The 23,476-nt window shown below is 40.2% G+C and overlaps 1 protein-coding gene across 8 annotated transcripts in view; it reads right to left on the bottom strand.

Moving 5' to 3' along the window:
* Positions 1 to 23,476, bottom strand: part of NUB1 (negative regulator of ubiquitin like proteins 1) — a gene marked incomplete in the record, with an annotated part of 1,333,835 nt that overhangs the window by 556,408 nt on the left and 753,951 nt on the right. For all 8 annotated transcript variants that reach the window (XM_044066898.1, XM_044066904.1, XM_044066897.1 and 5 more), the window contains 1 exon segment: positions 18,628 to 18,814. In XM_044066898.1, coding sequence (XP_043922833.1) covers positions 18,628 to 18,814 — 187 coding nt within the window.

Genomic DNA, 23,476 nt, shown 5'->3' with positions numbered 1-23,476 from the left:
CCTTGTATTAATTTCTACAAACGTACTGTTTCTTGTCACTTATTTATGTCCTAAAACATTCAACACTAGATGCATGCAAACATTTACATATTACAATCAAATCTTCTCTCACAATCCTTTATGAAATAGTAAACAGAGATAATTTCTCCAGTCTATTGTTATAATTCAATGTTTTAACTCCTTTAATTTTTTGTGTATAAATTTTACTGTATTCTCTCTAATCTAGCAATCTATGAGTTGGTAAAATAATATACTTAAGTTCCATAGTGTATCAGTGGTCTTACTACAGTCAATAAAGGGATAAGTTCTCTTTGATCCCAACTAGATGATATACACAGAATATTTCTAATTTCAATATAACTTCTTCTAATAGCATACCTTAAATGCTGATCAAAAGAGAACATCCATCAATTCACATACACAATTCTCCTGTATTTTCTACATTTTATAAAAATGAATCAATAGCATATGGGTATTCTTTATTACTTGGTCCAAAGTGATTACATTTAGTTTTAACATTGAATTTCATACTACTTAATTGCAACTAGTTTACTAACCTAAGTATAATTGCAAAAATACTCGGATCATTTAATGTTATGATAGCTCCTATTTTTGTATCATCCGCATACTTAAACAAATCTTACCAGACTGTAGAAAACCTACCATAAAAATAGCAAATAATACAGGGCCCAAGATCTGTCCCTTGAAGAAACCCCCGATACTAGTTATTCTTGAATTAAAATGGCAGTGTTTCTCAACCACCAGGACCTGGCATCAATTATACTGGGCAGCTAGCAGTTGAGAAACACTGGCCTACAGTTTCAGAGAGTGAGAAAGAGAAAGACTGTGTGTGTGTGTGTGTGTGTGTGTGTGTGTGTGTGTGTGTGTGTGTGTGTGTGTGTGTGTGTGTGTGTGTGTCAGAGAGAGTGAAGAGTGAGAGAGATCCCTGGCAGCATCAAGAGCTCTGCATGCCTTTCAGCTATACCTGTGAACATTTGGTACTATAAAAATCTGGACAGAGTCGCAGAAAGTAGGGACAGATTTTAAAGATTAATCTTACAAACTTAGAAAGTTGCTAGATTTTAGTACTGTTTGTGAGTCACTGATTGTGAAATATGTACAGACAGAAGTCGAAAAGCAAGGAAATAACTTGACGTTGTACTGATCTTTACCTATTTAAGGCCATAAGTAGCAACACATGGTGGTGTGGGGGGTGCACTTTATTATGCATATGTTAGTTTTTTATTGCATTTCATATTCACTGTATGGATTACTTGCTTTGTATGATACTTTGGCCACCACCTGCATGCTACTGCATTGTGCTTTGTGTAAAGATTCAAGGGGGGGGGGGTGCCCTCTATATGTGCTGTTACTGTGTGGTTTAGTTTTATGAAATCTCATGAGCAGACTTTCACCATGTTTCAGCTAAGCATGGGTAGTGGCAGATAAGGGCAGTAGTTTTCAAAAACAGCTATAATCATTCTGTGGTTAGCAAGTTACTTCAGTGTGTTCATGCTTGTTTCGAGTGTCGTGACTTTTTTACAGAGATAGGCCTACAGATTTACATTTTAACACAAGGGACTATGTTTAATTTTGGTGTTTAGCAATGTCATATTGAAGGCGTTTGTGATGCAAAAAATATTGACTCATCCACCTCAAGCCTACACAGCAATCTTCAGGATGTACAAAAGGAGGGGGAACTAGCAGCACACACAAGAAAAAGTCTGCATTCACTCATAAGTACATGGACTGCTATTTAAAATTTAGTTTCACACAACGCCCTGACACTGACCAACTGCCACAACCTCAATGTGTCATTTGTGCTACTGTTCTTGGAAATGAAGCTATGAAGCCATCGCAACTTATGAGACATCTCAGCAAAAACATCTGATCTTGTCAACGACCCCTGGAATTCTTTATGAGTTAAAGATTCACAATACTTCTGACGCCAATAAGATCCAAAGGGTCCAACAATTGTAGCAATAATCAGCACCAATTCCCCAAGGATGTAGCCACGATCCAAATACTTATTTTTATACAGCTTTTATTACAACCAACAAACAGAAAAAAGCACTACACTGGTTAAGCGCTTTCATGTATGTCCATACACTTCATCAGAACAAGAATAATGGTTAGATTCAGAATTTAAATACTTAAAAAAAACGCCAAAATCTTTACTAATAGAATAATTGTGCTTTTGCACTTAAAGTCACAATACAAAGCTCTTCTAAATATACATTATCCGACACCATTTTTAAAAAGTAACATCAGTCTAATATCAACATATTTCAAAAATACTTGATTACATCCTACTCTTAATCAATTCGAATTGATTTAAAATAAATTTAAAATATGTCAATATATAGTGAATGAAATATTGTCTCAAATCACTAATACAAATAACATTTCATAACTTAATTCAAATATATACCATCACTGTTGTAAAAGCATATGTATAAAAATACTGTGTTGAATGTATTAAGTATGTAAATATAAAAATTCATTAATATGTAAATATAAAAATGTAATATCTTAGAAGTTTAGAAAATGTTTAAAAATTGGAAAATGTATATACTTATGTGAGAAAATATTTAAGGGTACATACAACCCCCTAAGATACTGCATCAACTTTTAATAAGGGGTTTAGTGGGAATGACTTCATTTAACCCAGGAAAACATGCTGCATTGAGTTTAATTTGCCATTTAATTTTCCTTTCTCCCACAAGGGTTTTGATGTTGCCACCCCTGGGGTTCGGTTTCACAATTTCCAAAATGGCAAACTTATAATTACAGCAAATATTGTTACTGGCCACATGACGGTATAAAGCATTGTTCACATCTTTTTTCTTAATACAGTACATGTGGTCATAAATTCTATTCCTGAGCTGCCTGTCAGTCTTCCCTACATAAAAACATTGACAAGAACAACACATAGCTAAATAAATCAAATGTCGAGATTGACAGTTGCCATTTACAAACCAAATTTTGTTCTTGTTAACATTGTTTAATATACAACTCTCTCCCTCGAATATATATGAAAATTGTGAACAGTGTCCACACTTCCTGGTTCCTGATTTAATACTAGACCTTTTTAAACTCTGCCTGCTAGATTTCCATTCAGTAATCTTTTTTATATTAAACCCAGTTTTGTACACAAACTTGGGCTTGTCACTTATTTGTTTGTTAATACCCTCATCGCTGGTAATAATGTTCCAGTTGGTATTAATTATTTCTTTAACCTTACCAACATGCTGCCCGTATTTCAGAATACAGGATTTAGAATATTGTTCTTCACTATTGTTGTTTTTACTATTGGGATTCCTTGTATCATCTATACTGGCATTCGGAGAAGATGAAGTGAGTCCCTTCCCTAATAATGGTGGGTATTTTTTACCCCATTCATGAATAACATACTGGGTAACATCTTTAATCATGTTGTCAGGGTAACCCTTACCCCTAAACAACTTCTCAATGAAATCTATTTCCTGTTTCATTTTTTCTTCCAAGGACGTCATCCTGGCAGCTCTGATACACTGCCCCTTGATTATACTACGTTTCTGAGAATACGGGTGATCACTACTGAAATCTAAGTAACCATTGCTGAAGGTATCCTTTCTGTATATATGAGATTGAAAGGATATACCATCACTATATATAAACACATCTAAATAATTAATCCCCACCCGATTGAATTGGTGTACAAACTGTAGGTACGTGGTAGTGTTATTAATATAGTCAATAAAACTTTGAAGTTGTAATTCATCCCCCTTCCATAAAATAAATAAGTCATCCAAATATCGAACATAACAGGTGATGTACTTCATCCAATCCGATTTTAATACAAATTCCTCTTCCCAGTCTAAGAGTACAAGTTATGAAATGTTATTTGTATTAGTGATTTGAGACAATATTTCATTCACTATATATTGACATATTTTAAATTTATTTTAAATCAATTCAAATTGATTAAGAGTAGGATGTAATCAAGTATTTTTGAAATATGTTGATATTAGACAGATGTTACTTTTTAAAAACGGTGTCGGATAATGTATATTTAGAAAAGCTTTGTATTGTGACTAAGTGCAAAAGCACAATTATTCTATTAGTAAAGATTTTGGCGTTTTTTTAAGTATTTAAATTCTGAATCTAACCATTATTCTTGTTCTGATGAAGTGTATGGACATACATGAAAGCGCTTAACCAGTGTAGTGCTTTTTTCTGTTTGTTGGTTGCAATAAAAGCTGTATAAAAATAAGTATTTGGATCGTGGCTACATCCTTGGGGAATTGGTGCTGATTATTGCTACGATTCACAATACTTGCCATGGTTTCTGGAAGTTCCTTAATTAAAAGACAGTGCAACCGGAATAATGGTTAAGCAGTAGGAACTTAAGTGTACTTCAGCCATACCCCGTCCTTGTTGTCAAGCAGAATACCTCTCTAGCTCTCTTTAAGAGGAACCCAGACGACTAGATGGGAAACAGAAAATACACCCCTGGGATCCCACCTGTGTCCCTGCTGGAGCGGGGAAACAGGTGCTGACCTTGACGGAACATGAGCAAAAGTTTTGGCTAGGCTTATAAGGTCCTGTGGGACAATAGCCTAGTATTATCCTATGAGTCTATGAGATGCACTTAATAGAAAAGAAAATTATTTCCCAAGCTTCAACCACCGACAATTCACTTCTGATGGCATCCTATTTAATATTACAGATAGCTTCTACTTCTTTTGGCTTTTCCTGGTTAGGGGTCACCACAGCAGATCAACTGTCCTCTTATGATTGGCAGTGGAGTTTTACGGTGTTGAGTTACCAGCCCAGCACCCAACCTTCCATAGAAGGCACACACATGCACACACTCACGCCTAGGACCAATTTTAGAGTGTCCACTCCATCTACAGCATGCCTTTGGGATGTGGGAGGAAACTCACGAGACCACCGGGAGGACATGCAGACTCTGCACAGAAGGCACCCCAGCCAAGGATCGAACCGGAGAACCTCCTGCTGTGAGGCGGCAACGCTAACCGCTGCACCACCACAGCTGCCCATTATTACAGATAGCTAAATGTAAAAAACAATATTCAATTGGTGAAGATCTCATTAAGCCTTCTTTGATTACAGCTTATAATGAAGTATTAGGCCAGTCTGCGGCAAGTAAAATGAAAGACATCCCATTGTCGAATGATACAGTTGAAAGGTGGATATCTGATATTGCAAATGATACAGAAATGCAACTCATTGAAAAAATTAAAAAGTTGAACTTATTTGCATTACCAACTGGATGAATCTACAGATATTCAGAACAGCAGCATTTTACTTACGTATGGACGATATATTGACTACAACGAAAGGGACATGAAGGAAGGCATTTTAAATGTTTCTGAATTACCTACTCACACTACCAGCAGTGAAATTTTCAAAGTCTTAAATGGTTTCTTTGAAGAGAGAGGTCTGGAATGGAAATTGTGTTGGAGTTTCTAATGACAGTGCTGCTTGTCTTACAGGTAGAAATTCAGGTGTAGTCACTAAAATTAAGGATAAGGCAGGCAATAACTTATTGTCAAACACATTGCTACATTCATAGGCAAACCCTGCCTCCAAAAAAATGCCACCTGAGCTTAATGAAGTCCTATCTCAATCCATTAAAATGATTAATTATATAAAATACAGTGCTTTAAAAACAAGACTGTTAAAAGAACTGTGTCATGAAATGGGTTCGATCATCAAAATCTTCTTTTCCATGCGGAAGTTCATTGGCTGTCCCGAGGTAAAGTTCTCAAGAGGTTATGAGCTCCGAAAGGAAGATGAGCTGTTTCTAATTGATAAGAAAAGTGACCTGTCCCATTATTTCCAAGATAAGAAATGGGCAGCCAAGGCTGGCATATCTTGGCGACATATTTTCTTACAAAAACAAGTTGAATTTAAAACTTCAAGGTCCAGATACAACAATATTTAATGCTTGAAACAAGACGGAATCATTCAAAAAGAAACTCAAACTCTGGCATAAAATGATTGCAGAAGGAAACAATGAAATGCTTCAGTCATACTCAGATTATATTATGGAAGCAGATGTTTTCTACTCACAGAATTCAGTTTCAGATATTATTGCAGCTCACTTGAAGATGTTGTTGCTGTAGTTTGAAAAGTATTATTATGAACATGAGGATCCTTGAAGGCAAAATATGTTGATTGTGAGCTCTTCTGTTGAGCACAAAGAGACAGCCTTTTCCCATAAAGAAACTCTTCAGTTTATTGAATTATGATCGGACAAAGGACTGTAAAGTACTTTTAATTCTATGAGTAATTCGAAATTCTGGATAAGAATGACAAATAATTATCCAAACTTACATGAAATAGTAATGAGATTTTGTCTTTGTATTTCCACCACATATCTTTGTGAAACTGCATTGACTGCCATGATTGTGCTTAAAACAAAACAGAGGAACCGCCTGCAACTTTCTGATGGTCTCCGTTTGGCTATCACTTCAATTCATCCCAGAATTAATAAGCTAATGGAAAGAAAACAACAACTAAAGTCTCATTAGCTTAACTAAAACATTCAAAAACTGAGTTGAAATAAAATAAATTAAGTTTAATTTTTCAAGAACTTACAACTGCTGTATTAAAGTGCCCTGTTTTTACATTCAAAATGTTAGTTACTGTTGAAACTAGTATTTAGACTTGAGAGATTCATACATTTATCTTTATTAAATTAGACACTTTGCATATATAAATATTTCGCATGTGTATGTTATAAGTGTTTTGCTGACAATTTGACATCCTCCTGCTTTGGAAAGGTATTTATGAGTAAATTTGTTGGGACCAGACCCTCGTCTTCTAAAAAAAAAAAAAATTTACCAGGCCCCGGCCTCACAAAGGTTGAGAACCACTGTACTATGAAGCCAGTTGCCCATCCATCTAATCAAATAATCACTAAGCATTTTATTTACCACTGTCATCAAGATATCTTTATGACATACCATATCAAAAGCTTTAGCCATATCCAAGTACACCACATCCACTGGTAATCAACCATCCAAAGGCTCTTAAACAGAACAATAAAACTCCAACAGGTTTGTGACACATGACCTTCCTGATACAAAACTATGCTGAGTTACATCCTGTCTAATATTCAGTACTTCTGACATCAAGTTTACCATCACCCTTTCAAAACATTTTCCCAAAATATTAAACTAATAGGCTTACAGTTCTCTGCTTTTGATACATCACCACCTTTAAACAACAGAAACAAATGACTCCTTCCAAATTCTTGGTACATAACCAGTATATAAATTTCCTGAAAACAGTTCAAGTAAACATGAGGTAATACCTGGAAGAATATTTGACAAAAAATCCACCAATTCATCTGGACCAGCAACAGTATGCATTTTAATAATTTTCAGAGCCTTGTCCAGTAATCACTAGGGAAATGCTTGACAATCAACAATATCATGTAGTGAACATTTCACATCAGCATTATTTTTATTACTTAAATGAGCAAATTCCTTGAAAAACACCCAAACCTGTTTTTAGTATCAATAATGGGACAATCACCCACTACTGAAAAATATTAATATGAGATTATTTCCTGTATTGACAAATACTTAAAGAATATTTTTATTATACTTTAGTACATACAGTGGATATAAAACGTGCACACCCCCCCGTTAAAATGCCAGATTTTTGTGATATAAAAAAAATGAGACCACAATAAATCATTTCAGAACTTTTCCCACCTTTAAAGTGACCTATAACCTGTACAATTCAATTGAAAAACAAACAAATCTGTTAAGGGAAAAATATAAAAAACGTACAATAAGCTGGTTGCACAAGTATGCACACCCTTAAACTAATACTTTGTTGAAGCACGTTTTGATTTAATTACACCATTCAGTCTTCTTGGGTACATACCTGTCATCAATTAAAGATACTCTGATTAACCCAAAATAAAATTCAGCTGTCCTAGTAGGATTTTCCTGACATTTACTCAGTTGCCTGCTACAGCAAAAGCCATGGTTCTCAGAGGCCTTACAAAGCATCAAAGGGATCTCATTGTTGAAAGGTATCAGTCAGGAGAAGGGTAGAAAAAGATTTCCACAGCATTGGATATACCATGGAACACAGTGAAGACAGTCATCAAAAAGTGGAGAAAATATGGGACAACAGTGATGTTGCAAAGAACTGGACGTTCCTCCAAAATTTATGAAAAGACAAGATGAAATTGGTCAGGGAGGCTGCCGACTGACCTACAGCAACACTGAAGGAGCTGCAGGAATTTCTGGCAAATACTGGTTGCATACTACATTTGACAACAATCTCCTGCATTCTCCATATGTCTGGGCTATGATGTAGGGTTGCAAGATGAAAGCCTTCTCTTACACAAACTTCCAGGCCCGGATAAAATTTGTGTTATGGTCTGATGAGACCAAGGGTGAACTTTTTGGCCACAATTCCATTAAGAAGTTAGGTCTTACTATAACGTTCCATCTGTGTTGTTGATCTTCTTTCCTTCATCACTGATGGGTTCGGTACCGAGCCCCTCGGAACCGAATAGGCCTATTTACCAAGCTCGCGCCAGCCAAAAACTCTCGAGCTAAGCTTCTACCAACAATGCTCTTTTCCCTGTTACCTCAGATTGAGTTTGCCCATGACAGACCAAAAAAGCAGAGGCCCATTCTGCGCAAATGCCCAAAGACACCACTTGGACCCAAAGTATCCCCAGGAGCCTTTGGAGGGGGAAGGAGGGTGGGAAGTGATGAATGAAAGAAGATGAACAACACAGATGGAACGTTATGGTAAGACAGAACTTTATCTGATGTTTTTAATTTTCTTTCCATTCATCGCTGATGGAACAGAATCCCAAGCTACCTTGAGACCTATGGGCAGCCCTTATGGAAGAACATTCCTGAGTACCATTGAGCCAAAGGCAGCTCTCCCTCTGGAGACCACATCCAATTTATAATCATTGATGAAAGTGTGTGGTTTAGCCCAAGTTGCTGCTGAGCAAATGTCATCCAGAGAAGCCCTGGAATGGAAATCTACAGAAGTAGTCATTGATCTAGTGGAATGGGCTTTAATCTGTGGCATAGGTTCTTCTGAGGACGAGTAAGAGAAGTGTATGCAGTACCTTAGCCGTTTCAATAAAGTAACCTTGGATACAGAATTTCCCATTCTAGGTCCAAAAAAGGAAATGAAAAGATGGTCAGACTTGAGCATAATCTTGGTCCTATCTAAATAAAATTTCAGTTGTCTGTGTACATCCAAGGAATGAAAGCAATACTCTCGTTTATTAGAAAAATTCAGGAAGAACACTGGTAGGTGAATGGACTGATTGATGGAGAAGTCAGAAACAACCTTGGGGAGGAAGGATGGGCTCATCTGGAGTGATACTCTGTCCTTGTGGGAGACCAAATAGGGGCTTCTGATGCACAATTCCTGCAGCTCCGAAACCCATCTGGCTGATGTAATGGCTACCAAGAACAAGGATTTCCAAGACAAAATTTTTAGGTCCCACTTCACTGTGGGTTCAAAGGGGGATTGAGTCAAAGACTGCAACACTAACATGAGGTTCCAAGGGTCTATAGGTTGCCTGACCAGGGGTCTGATGTGGGAAACTCCTTTGAGAAAGGTCTTACATAAACATAGTGAAATGAGAGGCGTACCATCCAGCCCATTATGGTAATTCAAAATTGCTGCCAGATGTACTCGTATGGTAGAGGCTGCGGCTCCATCCTCAAAAAACTTATACAAGTATTGCAAAACCACTGTGATCGGAGCCAAATACGGATCTAACTTCATATCTTTTGTCCAGACAGAGAACCTTTTCCATTTGTCCTGATACAGTCTTCTGGTGGATGGTTTATGAGAGGCCAGGATAATGTCCTGAACAGGTGAGGTGAGATTAGCCTGCCTGGCAACTAATTGAAGGGGAGAAACCAAGCTTGTCAGCTTGAGACTGGACAGATTCAGGTGGCTCAACCCTTGGAGGTGAGCAATCATGTCTGGAAGAGGGTCCAGGTTCCACGGCGGGTATACCAAATGAAGCCGAAGGAATGGGAGCCAAACTTGTCGAGGCCAGAAGGGGGCTATGAGGGTCACTTTGCATTTCAACCGATGAGCTTTCTTTAAGAAATGGAATCAGAGGAATGGGGGGATAAGCATAAAGAAGCCCCGTGGGCCAATCGTGAATCAGAGCATCCCTCAGGGACACCCCCTTTGGGGGGAATAGGGCAAAATAGCTGCTGCACTTGTTCGATGGAGAGGCGAAAAGGTCGCAGCACAGTTGGCACCAGCGGTTGAAAATTTCTGCCGCTATATTGGGATTGAGGGATCACTCGTGGGGCAAGAGAATACATCTGCTCAACTTGTCCGCAATCATGTTGGGAACTCCCTGGAATATGCGTTGCTGTCAGAAAGCGGTTGGAATCTATTGTCCAATGCCAAATCCTCATGGCCTCTTGACACAAGGGGTAGGACTTGGTTCATCTTTGCTTGTTGATATACCAGACTACTGACATACTGTCTGACTGAATTGCAATCATTCCAGAAGGAAGAACCAGATGGAATGCCTGCAACACTAACAGCACCGCTCTCAGTTCTAGAACGTTGATATGCAGGTTGGCCTCCGATGTGGACCAAGTGCCTTGTACTGTCTTTCCCTGGAAATGATCCACCCACCAAATCAGGGAAGCATTTGTGGTCACAATGGCCTTGGGGTGAGGGGACTAGAAAGGACGGCTCCAAAGTTCTGTGTCTGGCCTCATCCACCAAAGAAGGTCCTGATTGCAGGAGTTGGCTACCTGGATCTGGAAATTGAGAGGGTGAATATATGGGAACCAATGAGAAAGAAGCAGCAATTGGAGAATTTGCATGTGCAACTTGGCAAGAGGCACTATCGGGATTGAAGCTGCCATGGATCCTAGGGCTTGAAGAACCTCTCTCGCTGAGATTTAGTTTTGACAGAATACAACCCAGATCTGAAGCATCAATCTCTGGAGTCTGTGAGTTGGTAGCAGCACCAGACAAGATCGGGTGTTGAAGAATGCTCCGATGAATTCTATCTGCTGGATAGGAGCAAGGTTTGACTTCTCCCAATGTACAGTTATCTGCATAATTTCCGCTAGAGAAAGTGTGTATCATAGGACTGTTGCCAGAAGATGCTTGGTGGGTGGTGGTAAGGAGCCAATCATCCAAATATGGAAACACCCGGAATCCATGCAGTCTCAAGTGAGCTGTAACCACTGCCATGCACTTTGTGAGCATTCTGGGGGCTGTAGAGAGGCCGAAGTGCATGGCATGAAACTAGTAATGATTGGCTCCAAGCCAGAAGTGAAGCAGACTCCTGGAGTGCTTGTCCATTTTGATGTGGTAATACGTGACCCGGAGATCTATCGAGCACATCCAATTGTCCTCCCTCGGAAAAGGTAGAATGGACTGAACTGTGACCATCCGGAATTTGGTTTGGGTGACAGACTTGTTCAAGCTGCTGAGATCCAGAATAGGTCTCCAGCCCCCTGTCTTTTTTGGCACCAAAAAGAATCTTGAGTAAAATCCAGATCCGCATTGGTCTGGTGGGACTGGCTGGATGACTCCCTTTTGGCACAGCTTTTCGATTTCTGAAGCTGCCTCTTCCCTTTGACTGGGTGGAACGTCGGGAAGTTTTGTTGGAATTTTCAGATAAGAAACAAGGGGAATGGTGTAACTTCTGGCAATTATACTCTGCACCCAACAATCGGTGGTAACAGAGTGCCAGGCAGCTTGGTGCAGAGAGAAAGGACCCCCGACTGCTTCCAGAGGCAAGCAATCGTGCAGCTCTTCAGCAGCGCTACTAAGATTGCCCAGGGAAAGAGTCTCTGGAGCCTTGGTTACATGGACCCCCTCCGCCTCTATAGGGGCATCTTTCAGAATTGTTACCCCCTCTGCCTCTAGGGGTATCATCACCGTGTGCAACATGGAAAGGACCCTGAGATTTTTTGTGCCACATCTTCCCACTCCTGTGGTTCCTGGAAAAGTAATGCTGAGGGTTGGAAAAAACATAGGCCTATGGCAAACAGGGTCTTGCCATCCTATTCGCACCTGGCTAGCATGTCCTTCATTTTGGAACCAAAAAGGGAGGATGCTTCGATGGGAGCATTCAAAAAGGAAGACTTGAAGGGATCCATGAGGTCACAAATGTGCATCCAGGAATGCTGCCTCATAACTATGCCTGAAGCCGCAGCTCTAGCTGCCCCTTCAGTTGTGACAGCAACCTCATGGAAGAGTTGGAGATCAATTCCAGGGTAGCAAGCTGCAAGGTACCTTTGTCCCGTACCTCGTCAGACACCTGTCCTGCAATTGTTCCAGAGAGTTCGGAGCTCAAGTCTCTTTGGAGCCTCGTAAAATGTGCCAAATAGTTCAGGGACCCTATGGCAAAGGTCGCTGATGGAAAGACTCGCTTCCCCAATCTGTCCATGGTCCAGGACTCCCTCTTGGGTGGGTATACAGCAGGACTCTCTTCAGCCAGATCCTTTTTTGTGGCCGCTGCCACCACCACAGCATTGACTGGTAAACCTCTGGGCCAATGTGGGCTCTCCTCAGGAGAGGAAAGAATTCTGTCAGGTCTCCGAGAGACTGCCTCAATAGAGTCAGGGTACTTCCATGTGCTTTGCACGATGAGCTGGACTAGCTTCTCGGCAGGCGGGGTCACCCAAGAGGTAGATAGCCGAGCATGGAAAGCCTGCAGGAACACAGACTCCTCCGAGGAAGGGTTGGGGGGCTTCCAGTCACCCCTCTGATTTAACATTTCAAGGATGTCTCCAAAGAAGAGATAATCAGGGGGTGACCGTGGGGACCCTTCACCATCATCATAAATCGTGTCTTCTGTAAGAGACTCCACAGGCAAGTCAAGGTGCTTCCCTTGCACAATCTCTTCCATGGGGCTCCTCAGTGGGGGCTTCCGAGGAGGACTCAGAGGAGTGGGTTTCCTGCGGCTTCCCTGCCCAGTGTCCTGGGGAGGTGGCCCATGGCAGCTGTAGCTCAGGGGGAGATGAATGGGGTTCTGACGTCAAAGGAATGCTTTCAGAAGCGAGTGCCCTCTCCATCACACAGAAAGCAGGCCCACCCCTAAGAGGGATGGGAGCCTGGAACAGAGAAGGACAACCTCAGAACCAGGGTCCCACCCCGCTCCCGAGGATGGAGCCTAAAGCCAGATTGGTTCAGACGAGGTTACCGGCAGAGGACGGAACCGAAGGACTACACAGAACTGTGCTCCACACCAAGGAGCCCCCCCCAAATCATGAGACTGAGGAAGGACTGGTTCAGCAGGAACTGAGGACCAAAGGGACAGACCCAGAGCCTCAGTGAGGTTCACTACAGGTGCCAAGATGGGGGGTTCTGAGAAGGGTATCAGAGCAGAAGGCTTTGGAACCGGGATGGCTGAAGGAGGAGAAAAGGATGGAGTCCATGGAGAGATCAACCCAATTCCTGCCAGAGGATGGATCTTGGAAGGTGTGGGTATCCTCCTGGCTGTCAACAGCTGATCCATAAGACGTACCACATCAAGTTCTGAAAGGCTCCTGGTGGATCTACTGGATACTCAGGATGGAGAGTCAGGTCGATCCAAGAACAGACTATACACTTAACCTAGGAAACAGTCTATGGATGGAAAGTATTGGGTCCGTGGTGTGTGATCTGCCGGCACTGGTTTCTCAAGTTTAAAGACAGGAAGTATAGGGGTCAAATCCAATCTTGTAGTAATAGAGCTTGATGCTGAAGGGGCACTTGAAGCCAAAGTGGGAGGTTCAATAATCATTGCAGAGATAGGCATTGAAGATGTGCACTGTGCCGAAATGGCCACAGGTGAGGAAGTTGTAGCAGGCAAAGAGAGGTCTATCGTCGGTGCCGGAGGCAGTATCAGAGCCGGCGATAAAGCTGGCACCGATAAAGCAATGGTCGAAGTACTCAGAGCAGATGAGGATGGTGCCATCGAGAAAGATTTATGCTCAGAGGATAACATTTGAATTTTTGGTTTCACAGCCTTATCTTGATCACACGGGGGTGAAGCGGGAACCAAATGGGGCCTTTTCTTCTCTTTTGTAGGAGGGGTTGATACCTCCATCACAGAAAGGGCCTCTGAAAAGGGAGATTTATGCAGTCCCTTAAAAATTCGTTTATTCTTGCACTCGTTCAAAGTGCATTGGCTGAAACTTTGGCAAATCCCGCAGGGAGGCCGCACCAAAAGATGGGGGCATCCCCAAGCAATAGACCCAATCATTAAGAGAGTCACTATTAGGGTAGTTGACCATTACACGAGGTACACTGCTTGAAACCCAATGGGCCCTTCTTATCTGACATCTTGAAAAATAAACACAACTATTCAACACTTCAGAGAAAGGCAAACTCTATTTTCTAAGTCAGAAAAGGAGACTGAAGTACACGCAGTATATATATCAACTAACTCAACACCAAACACACCAGCTAGCCTAGAAATAAAGGGAGGAAGGAATACCAGCGATGGTATTCAAGGAATACCACAAGGGTAAAGAGAAAGGGCCGTACCAGCAATGGTACTTAAAAAAGGTTACCGATGGGTAGAGCTAGAACTACTGTAATTCGACAGGAGAAAGACTATAGCTCACAAATATTAAGAAACAAACAAGTTTTTCACACAGAATATCAAAAAAGTTTCCGCTTAGCTGAGAGCTTGGCTGAAACACGACTTTACAGCTACGCGGCAAACGAGATCTGAGTTAACAGGGAGAAGGGCATTGTGGGCAGAAGCTTAGCTCGAGAGTTTTTGGCTGGTGCGAGCTTGGTAATAGGCTGACTTGGTTCCAATTCCATCAGTGATGACTGGAAAGAACATCAACACTTCGCATCACCAAAAGAACACCATTCCTACGGCGAAGCATGGTGGTAGGCAGTATCATGCTTTGGGTTTGCTTTTCTTCAGCTGGAACTGGGGCTATAGTCAAGGTGGAGGGAATTATCAACAGTTCCTAATACCAGTCACTTTTGACCCAAAACCTTCAGGCATCTGCTAGAAAGTCGAAGATGAAGACACAACAATGACCCCAAGCATACATCCAAATCAACAAAAGAATGGCTTCACCAGAAGATAAAGTTTTGGAACGGCCCAGCCATAGCCCAGACCTAAATCCAATAGAAATCTGTGGGGTGACCTGAAGAGGGCTGTACACGAGATATCCTCGAAATCTCACAGATTCGGAGCGCTTTTGTAAGGAAGAGTGGGCAAATATTGTCAAGTCAAGATGTGCCATTCTGACAGACTCCTACTCATGAAGACTGAATGTTGTAATTAAATCAAAAGGTGCTTCAACAAAGTATTAGGGTGTGCACACTTACGCAACCAGCTTACTGTACATTTTTTATTTTTTATATTTTTCTCCTAACAGATTTGTTTGTTTTTCAATTGAATTGTACAGGTTATAGGTTACATTAAAGGTGGGAAAAGTTTTGAAATGTGTTATTGTGGTCTCATTTTTTGTATCACAAAAACATGGCATTTAAACAGGGGTGTTTACACTTTTTATATCAACTGTATTGCCAGATTTCTTCATAAGTATTTCTAGCGTAATGCATATGCCTTCTAAAGAATCCTCTAGATAAAATATACCTTTCTTACACCTCCTATTATATGTCCTTTTATACCTTTTCCAAAAATAATTTTTCTTTTTCTTACCTTCTCCGATGATGCATTCCACCATGATAAATAGCTATTACTCTTTTTACAGCTATTACTCTTTTTATTCTAACACACAGAGACATATTTTTCTACCAAACCATTAATTTTTCTTCAATGCTTTTTCCAAGCATTAACTCTTCCCAGTTCCATATTCTCATATCTTTTCTTAATTTATCAAAGTCAGTCTTATACAAAATCCTTCCTATAGCTGTCACTTTCCAAACTATTAACCACATTATTACAATAGTTCTGAGAGATGATCTTATGGTCCGATCCCTATACTTCTGATTCAACTAAAAATATTTTAATGCGGCAACACCTTTAAGCCAAAACACATCCAAGATGTTATTTTATCTAGTTCTTCCTTAACAAATTGCATATAACATTGCTCTATAGCAATACAAACCAATTCATTAACCCAGTGCTGCTCATTACTAAATATTCCCAATTTACCTTGGGTGCATTAAGATCTCCAGCTATATCAAAATCCGATAGAAAATATGACTCGAGGTATTTCTTAAGCCCAATTTATTCCTCTATCATGGTTCGGTGGCCTATAAAATGAGCAAAACTTAAATCCTTTTTTTCTGAACTACATTTACTGACATTTTGTACTTAGTGCCAATAACAGTGTCATAAAGCCTTTTATTCCCATGACAAGAAATCTTACCACCTTTTTTATCAGCTCTAAAATTTATGATATCCTTTATAAGACAGGAATAACAAAGATTTATTTTTCTGAAAACCAACTTTCCATCACTAAAATAACATCATAACATTCTTTACTAGCTCTTATTTCTAACTGATGAAACTTATTCAGTCTTCTTGTATTACACATAAAATACTTAATCTCCTCCCATTACTATCACTCAATATTAAGCAATTCATCTATGAAATATTATTCTTGATGTGTTCTGTAAGCTTGTTAAGCAAATACCTATTTATTTGATGACTCAAATACAACTTATCTACAACAAAAACTTGAGTTTAATACAATTATAAATTCCCTTGCTGCTTTTTCTAACATGTCAACAAATCTTAAAGGTGGTATAACCTCTCACATAACCAACTTAAAACACTTTCCTTTACTAAATTCAATTAACCCCCTCACCATTTTCCTAAATCAATAGGTTTGTTTTACCAGCATCATTTGAGCCTGTTGTCACTACTGAGATACTATACCTTCCACTTTTCTCATATAGTTTTAAGGCTTGAATAATGTCCAACAATTTACACCCTTACTGATGCTAGGGAAAATATTCTTAATGCCTCCTACTTTTCAAGGCTTTATCACATTATTCAGAATTTCCCTTATTTGCTGTTATTTCATCCATTAAGTTCATAGTGCCCATATTTCTCTCACGATGACAGAATCCCATAATGCTCTATATGTCTCTTTTATAACCAATTTGAATCCTTCTCTATCAAATTCAGATTCATCATCATATAAACATTTCTTCAAACTATTTACTTGCAACACCTCTTCTTCACTGTCATGTTAACTATTTTTTCAGTTTCCATCAACACGGTATCATTACATACCTGCGTATTTTTTATCCTGCTCTTTATAGTTTTGAATATTCAACAACTGTGTATCCATGTAGTTTAATTCATTAACTTTCAGCCCCAACTGAATATACGTTTGTGTTTAATTCTTAACACCTTAACCTCTGGAAAAAAGTACTGATTAGAAGCTTCACCTACAACATGTATTCCTTTATCACAATGATATTTTCTTAAACTACTAACATTTTTCAAAACAGTACACTTATGACAAAAAACTACTCATATCCCAGCCATCATCTGAAGTACCATACATCAAACAGGCCTTACATTCTATCAAAAATCCCCTTTCTGCAAGGTACTTTAAACAATATGTAACCATTTCCTCCATTCCACTACATAATAAAACTACTGAGTAAAAAAGAAGGGAAAAATTATTACACTTACTAACCTTCAAGCTAAAAAGCTTAAATACACTTAACACTCCTAACACGCAATGACTTGTAAAACACATCTGCTCACCAATTGCAATTTAAATATCATCACACCAAGCCCTTGACTGGGTGATATCAATACATCCACCTCTTCTTAAACAACCAAGAATAAAACGATAAAATGAACTCGCACACAAGTAAAGTGTCACTATAGCCCTTAAAAGGACTAACAAGTGACCAAAAGCTGTGTTTTTAATAGAACACTAAACCTGCCTTTCTTCTTCCTTACTGAAGTAAAGTATGCATCTAACGTCTTCCCCTTCGACCTTAAAGTGTAAGAAAAGGAATGCTACCATTTATGGCAGTGCTTAATGTTTGGTTCCTCATCAAGGTAACAGAAAGAATGCCAGTAGGTATCTTAGCTTATGAGTCGGCACAACAGGAGTATTCTTTGTTTTATAAGTACTGAAGGTGTGAAGTTCAAAGCTCAAGATCCAAATTGTACCAGCAGCAGAGAAGACCTGAAGCTTACCCTGCTCTCCTAGTTTAGCATATGATACTGTGGAGTGTGCTGGTAAAAACTGTGTGCAAAGCGCTAGGGAAAACATAGGATTTTCCTCTTCTGCTACTCCTAGATCAGTTAAAAGTCGCCCATTACACAAGGTGCCCAAAGTTGGACATGTTACATTACATGCAAATCAGTAAGACACCAGAGTTCTTTGGGCAGGTCACTTTACAGGCATCCACGGCTCCATGACTTGTAATTATCAAAACATGTGCTCATGTGATACCATCATGCTATTTTATGGATTTTTAAGAACACCATGATTACTAAAGAATGAAAGGCTGACTTCTTGCAGTTGTTGCTCAACCCTAACTAAAACAAAACTATAGCAACTGAAAAAGTTTCTGAAAGCCTTATAACCAATTCAGTGAGTGCACTATGCCGCCATATGGTAACTGGGATAAATAATAACAATGCTTAAAGACAAAAAAATAAATTAAACTAACTTTAATGTTGAAAAGTCGTTCTTGTCCTGTTCCATAGCATTTTTCAAAGCACTCCTTGCACCTTTTCAATTTTTTCTCTGCATCTTCAAGTGCAGACAGCTGCTCTTGTTGCACGTAACACCACACAATATCTAGCTGAAGAACTGCATAGTTGTCAACTGTATTAAGAAGGTCTTCTCCACACTTACTGCAAACAAATTAAAAACAAATCATTACTGTAGGCTAGAAATTGTTTGAGAGAGAATTATGAACACCTGAATCAATCATGCAACACAAAAACCCATAATTTCTGTTCATTGCTGCTTTGCATGATGACTTTCTAGTTCATTTATTTATTTTTATACAACAATTTTACAACTGAAAGTTCAGGCCTATTTGAACAAAGATTCTGTTTTTATTAGTCTCTCTTACTAGCAGCAAAATTCAATATCCAAACAAAGGAAGATAAACATCCATATATAAGATAAAGCACTGGCATGCCCATAACAGGAGACTGCTAACTTACAGCAATACTCCACATAAAGGTACAGTTGTGTAGGACACTAACCATAAATTAAAGTAATGTACTTACCATAATGCTAGATCTGTGCTGTCTTCTTCCACCTGTATCAGCAATTGGGAACATCAGATATGAACTATCTGACTTTTGCACTTTAGATAGAACTTTCACATTCATGGCTCAGGCTTCTTTCCTTCCTATAAATGTGCCACCACCCTACCAGTCCTTTAGATCAAGTTTGCTCCACACAACAAGATATCACACCCCCAAGTACCCTTAAATTGTCAGATACAAACCAGTGGATTGCAAAAAGCCAAGGCTCTGGGCAAGATCGGTGTGGTCTAACAGCAGCCACAGACAGCTAATGAGCAGGTAGGGGGATGGAGCGAAGGAATGTCGAGACAGATGAAAGAAGACAACGATCAAGCATTATATTAAGTGCATAACTTTGGTATCTAATGTTGTCTTTTAAATCTGCCTCAACAATTGGAACAGAGTCCCCAACTGCATGACCCCTGGGAGGTGTTATGGAAGGATCTTCCACAGAATGGAAGAAACCAAAGTAAGCTCTTGAAATACATCACAGAACATGTGTATAATAGGAAATGAAGGCATGCACTGTAGACCATGTAGAGGCTACAGACATATCAATAGGGACACTACTGAAGAAGGTTACAGATACAGCAACTGCTGTAGTAGAGTGCACTTTTGGTTTGGAGGGTAAGGACAGCCCACCAGACCTATAAGCAAAAACTATACATTCAGAAAGCCACCAGGATAAAATAACCTTTGAAACCCTGGAACCCAACTTGGACAGAAGTGTGAGTTGGTCACACTTTTGAAAGTCCTTCGTCTGATGTAAGTTGAAGCAACTGATGAACACCCAGAGAATGCAACTGATATACACTTTTGTTATAAAAATTGGGAAAGACCAGTAAATGGATGGTCTGGCTCAAAGGAAGATATTGAGGCCACCTTAGGTAGAAAATCTGGATTAATCCTGAGAGACATCCTGCCCTTATGGGATAATTAGATATGGGCATTTACATAACAGGGCTTGCAAATCTGAAATCCTTTTCACAGACATGACAGATACTAGAAAAAGCACTTTCCAGGACAGAAACTTCAAGTCAGCAATACTCGCAGGTTCAAAGGGGGTGATAGTAAGGCCCAGAAATAATACATTTACGTCCCTGGGTACTAGATCTCGCGATGGTGAGTGTATCCTTCCAAAAGCTCTTGAAAGTCTAACAGAAGCAATGGGGGCATGCTCTTCTTTCAAATGAAAATTAGAAATAGCAGCTAATTGGATTTTAATCACAGACTAACTGGCCTCAGATTGAAGAACTGAAAAATAAAAGGAAGTGGGGCCAAAGAGTCCAGTCCGCTGGAGCAAGTCCAGTTTCAAAAATCTTTTCCACTTACTTCTGTAGACCATCCTGATAAAGGGCTTCTGAGAAGAGGCAAGGATGTGAACAATATCCAAGGAAAGTCTGGAATTCTTGCCTATCACTGAAAGTGGAGAAACCAAGTGGTCAGACTTCAAGAATTGATGTGCAGGTGAGGCCTGCCAGATGGAAGAGAGATCAGATCTGGACTGGGATCCAGGAGCCAAGGCAAGTGAACCAGGTGAAGACAAAGACAGGGAAACCAAACCTGATGGGGCTAAATGGGGTGACAAGAATCATTCTTGCCTTGCACCCATTTTCTGAAGGAATTTGGCTACATATGTGGGATGGGGGCAAGCATAAAGGAGCCCTGGGGACCTAGTCACTCAAGGACTGTTCCTCCAGTGGGATCAGAGCAAAAAAAACTGATGCATTTGGTACTGGATGGGGTTGAAAAAAAGACTGCAACAAGGTTGGTCACAGATGGATTGACATCACTCCAGTGGAAGAAGGATCAAGCTGCTCAGTTTGTCTGCTAGAATTGCTAGAATATTGGATTTCCGCAAGACGTGCATTGCAAGAGCAAAGCACTGAGAAGACACTGCCTGTTGCCAAACCCTCGTGGCTTCCTGACAGAGGAGAGGAATGGGTTCAGTATGTTGATCAAAAGCTTAGTCTCTGCGTGGGACCAGGTGCCCTGGACTGTTTTCCCTTCAAAATGCCACCCCACCCCAGAACAGAAGCATCCACACACACTGTAGCCCATGGTGGGGGGAAAGACGGCTTAAATAAACTACAGAGCAAGTTATACACCATTGAGTACATCTTCTGCAAATCAGGGTGAGTCTGATAGGATAATTCATTGGCTGACAGAGGATGGACTACTGGACAGAAAGGGTCCACTGAAGTATTCTTATATAAAACCTCACATTTGGCAACAGGATGACTGATGTTGCCATAGATAACAACAGATGAAGAATCAGGTTGGATGCTGAAGAAATAACACTGGAAAGGGCTGCAGACATAGTGACAAACAGTCTGGCTGTAAGAAGTTTGGCTATCTGGCACCCCATAAATTCAAATGCCTGGACTGGTTTCAGTGGAGATTTTTCCCAACTGACTTTCATTCCTAGGGATGAGCACAGATGGAGTAAATAGTCTATTGCTTGGCTGAGGGAGTCTCTTGTGATGGCCTTTATGAGCCAGTAGTCCAGATAAGGGAGCACTTGGAACCTCTGCAGTCTGAGCTGTGCAGCTACCACTGCCATGCATTTGAACAACTGGGGGCTGTGTTGAGGCCAAATGGCAGTGCTTTGAATTGAAAATTACTGGTCTCCCGCCAGAAATGTAGGTAGCTCCTTGACTGCCTGGTTATCTTGATGATAGCAGGCATCTCGGATGTCCAGCAAGTGCAACTAATCATCCTTTCCTAGCAGAGGAAATATGGACTGCACCATGACCATCTGGAACAACTTCTGCTTCACAAAGGTGTTTAGATGACTGGAGTCCCAGCTCTTTTTTGGACTAAATAAACTCTGGATCCACTCTGGTCTGCTGGGACCTCCTTACTAATTCTCTTGTTTAGCAGCTTTGAAATCTCTACTGCCACTGCTCTTCATTATGGAGGTGGGATGTCTGGAAGGGAATTTAAGTCTGAAGGAGAGAGAAAGGGGATAAAATAGTCTCTAGAAATGATTCTCTGCACACATATATCTTGAATGACAGCTGCCCAGTTGTGCAGGTGCAGAGACAATATCCCCAACTGCCTGTGTATTAGGACAGTTGGGCAAACATTCAGGAACACTAAAAGGGTTTGGGCCTCAAAACCCTTGGTGTTGTGCATCACCTCTGCCTCTGATATCCACTGATATTCACCCCTCTGCATCAGGTGCCATGTTTCCAGAGTTTCTGTGGTGAAACCCTGGGATTTATGAAAGTACACTTTTCCACACTTTTGGTTTTGAGAAAAAGACCTCAGCATGGTGGAAAAAGGGGCATTCAAAAACGATGTCTTGAAGTTCTCCACAAAGTCACACAGACGCAGCCAGACAAAGAAGTGGATAGCAACAGATACCTGCTTCTCTTAATGTGCCATCCATAGCATTAGACAATAGGAGCATGGAGACTCTACAAATGGATTGCATGGTAGCCACCTGAGACTCCAGCAATTTCTTGGACTCCACAGTCATGGTACCAGAGGGAGAGACTTGGAGACCTCTTTAGTCAAGTTCTCTTACAAATGAGTCAGATGGGGCATATTGTTCAATGCACAGAGCAAACGTCACTGAACCGAACATTCACTTCCTGAAACAGTCCATCACCTGAGACTCCCTGTCTGGGGGATGGACAGAGGAACTTTTTTCAGGCAGTTCATTCCTAGTGCTGCCACCAAAACAGTAATATCCACAGGGGTATGCCTTGTTCCTGGAGGAAACAAAAATTTTGTCTTGCCAATGAGATTATGGGTTCCACCACATCTAGGTCCTTCCAGGCCTGATGGAATATGAGATCAACTAAATCGTCCAAGAGGGAACCACCAGGATGTAGATGGGTCCGACCCAAAGTCCTCAAGGAACATGGACTCTTCTTAGGAAGGGTTATCGGTGGACTAATCTACCTTTTGCCTGAACAATTCATAAAAATCTCCAAAGGAGAGGTCTTTATTGATTTATTTATTTACTTTTTAATTTACATTTGTTTACCAAGAAAGTGCTTCTGGGCATGGACACATTTTCAGCAGAGGCCCCGGGAGAAAAGCTCCACATACAAAAAAAAACATGTTATAACAGACACAACTGATACAATTTATACAATGAGACATATATATATATATATATATATATATATATATATCAATGACATCTTTTTAACAAACAGAATATTCTGTGCACAGTGAGACATACATCCAGAAGCAGATCAAAGAGATCCCAGAAACAAGTTTCTACTTCCATCAAAGCCAATT

Source organism: Protopterus annectens, chromosome 3.part1 (assembly GCF_019279795.1).
Source record: "Protopterus annectens isolate FY-2018-M chromosome 3.part1, PAN1.0, whole genome shotgun sequence".
Classification (NCBI taxonomy): Eukaryota; Metazoa; Chordata; order Ceratodontiformes; family Protopteridae; genus Protopterus; species Protopterus annectens.
Note: the sequence above shows the minus strand (reverse complement) of the source record. Positions and strands in the feature narration are given on the sequence as shown.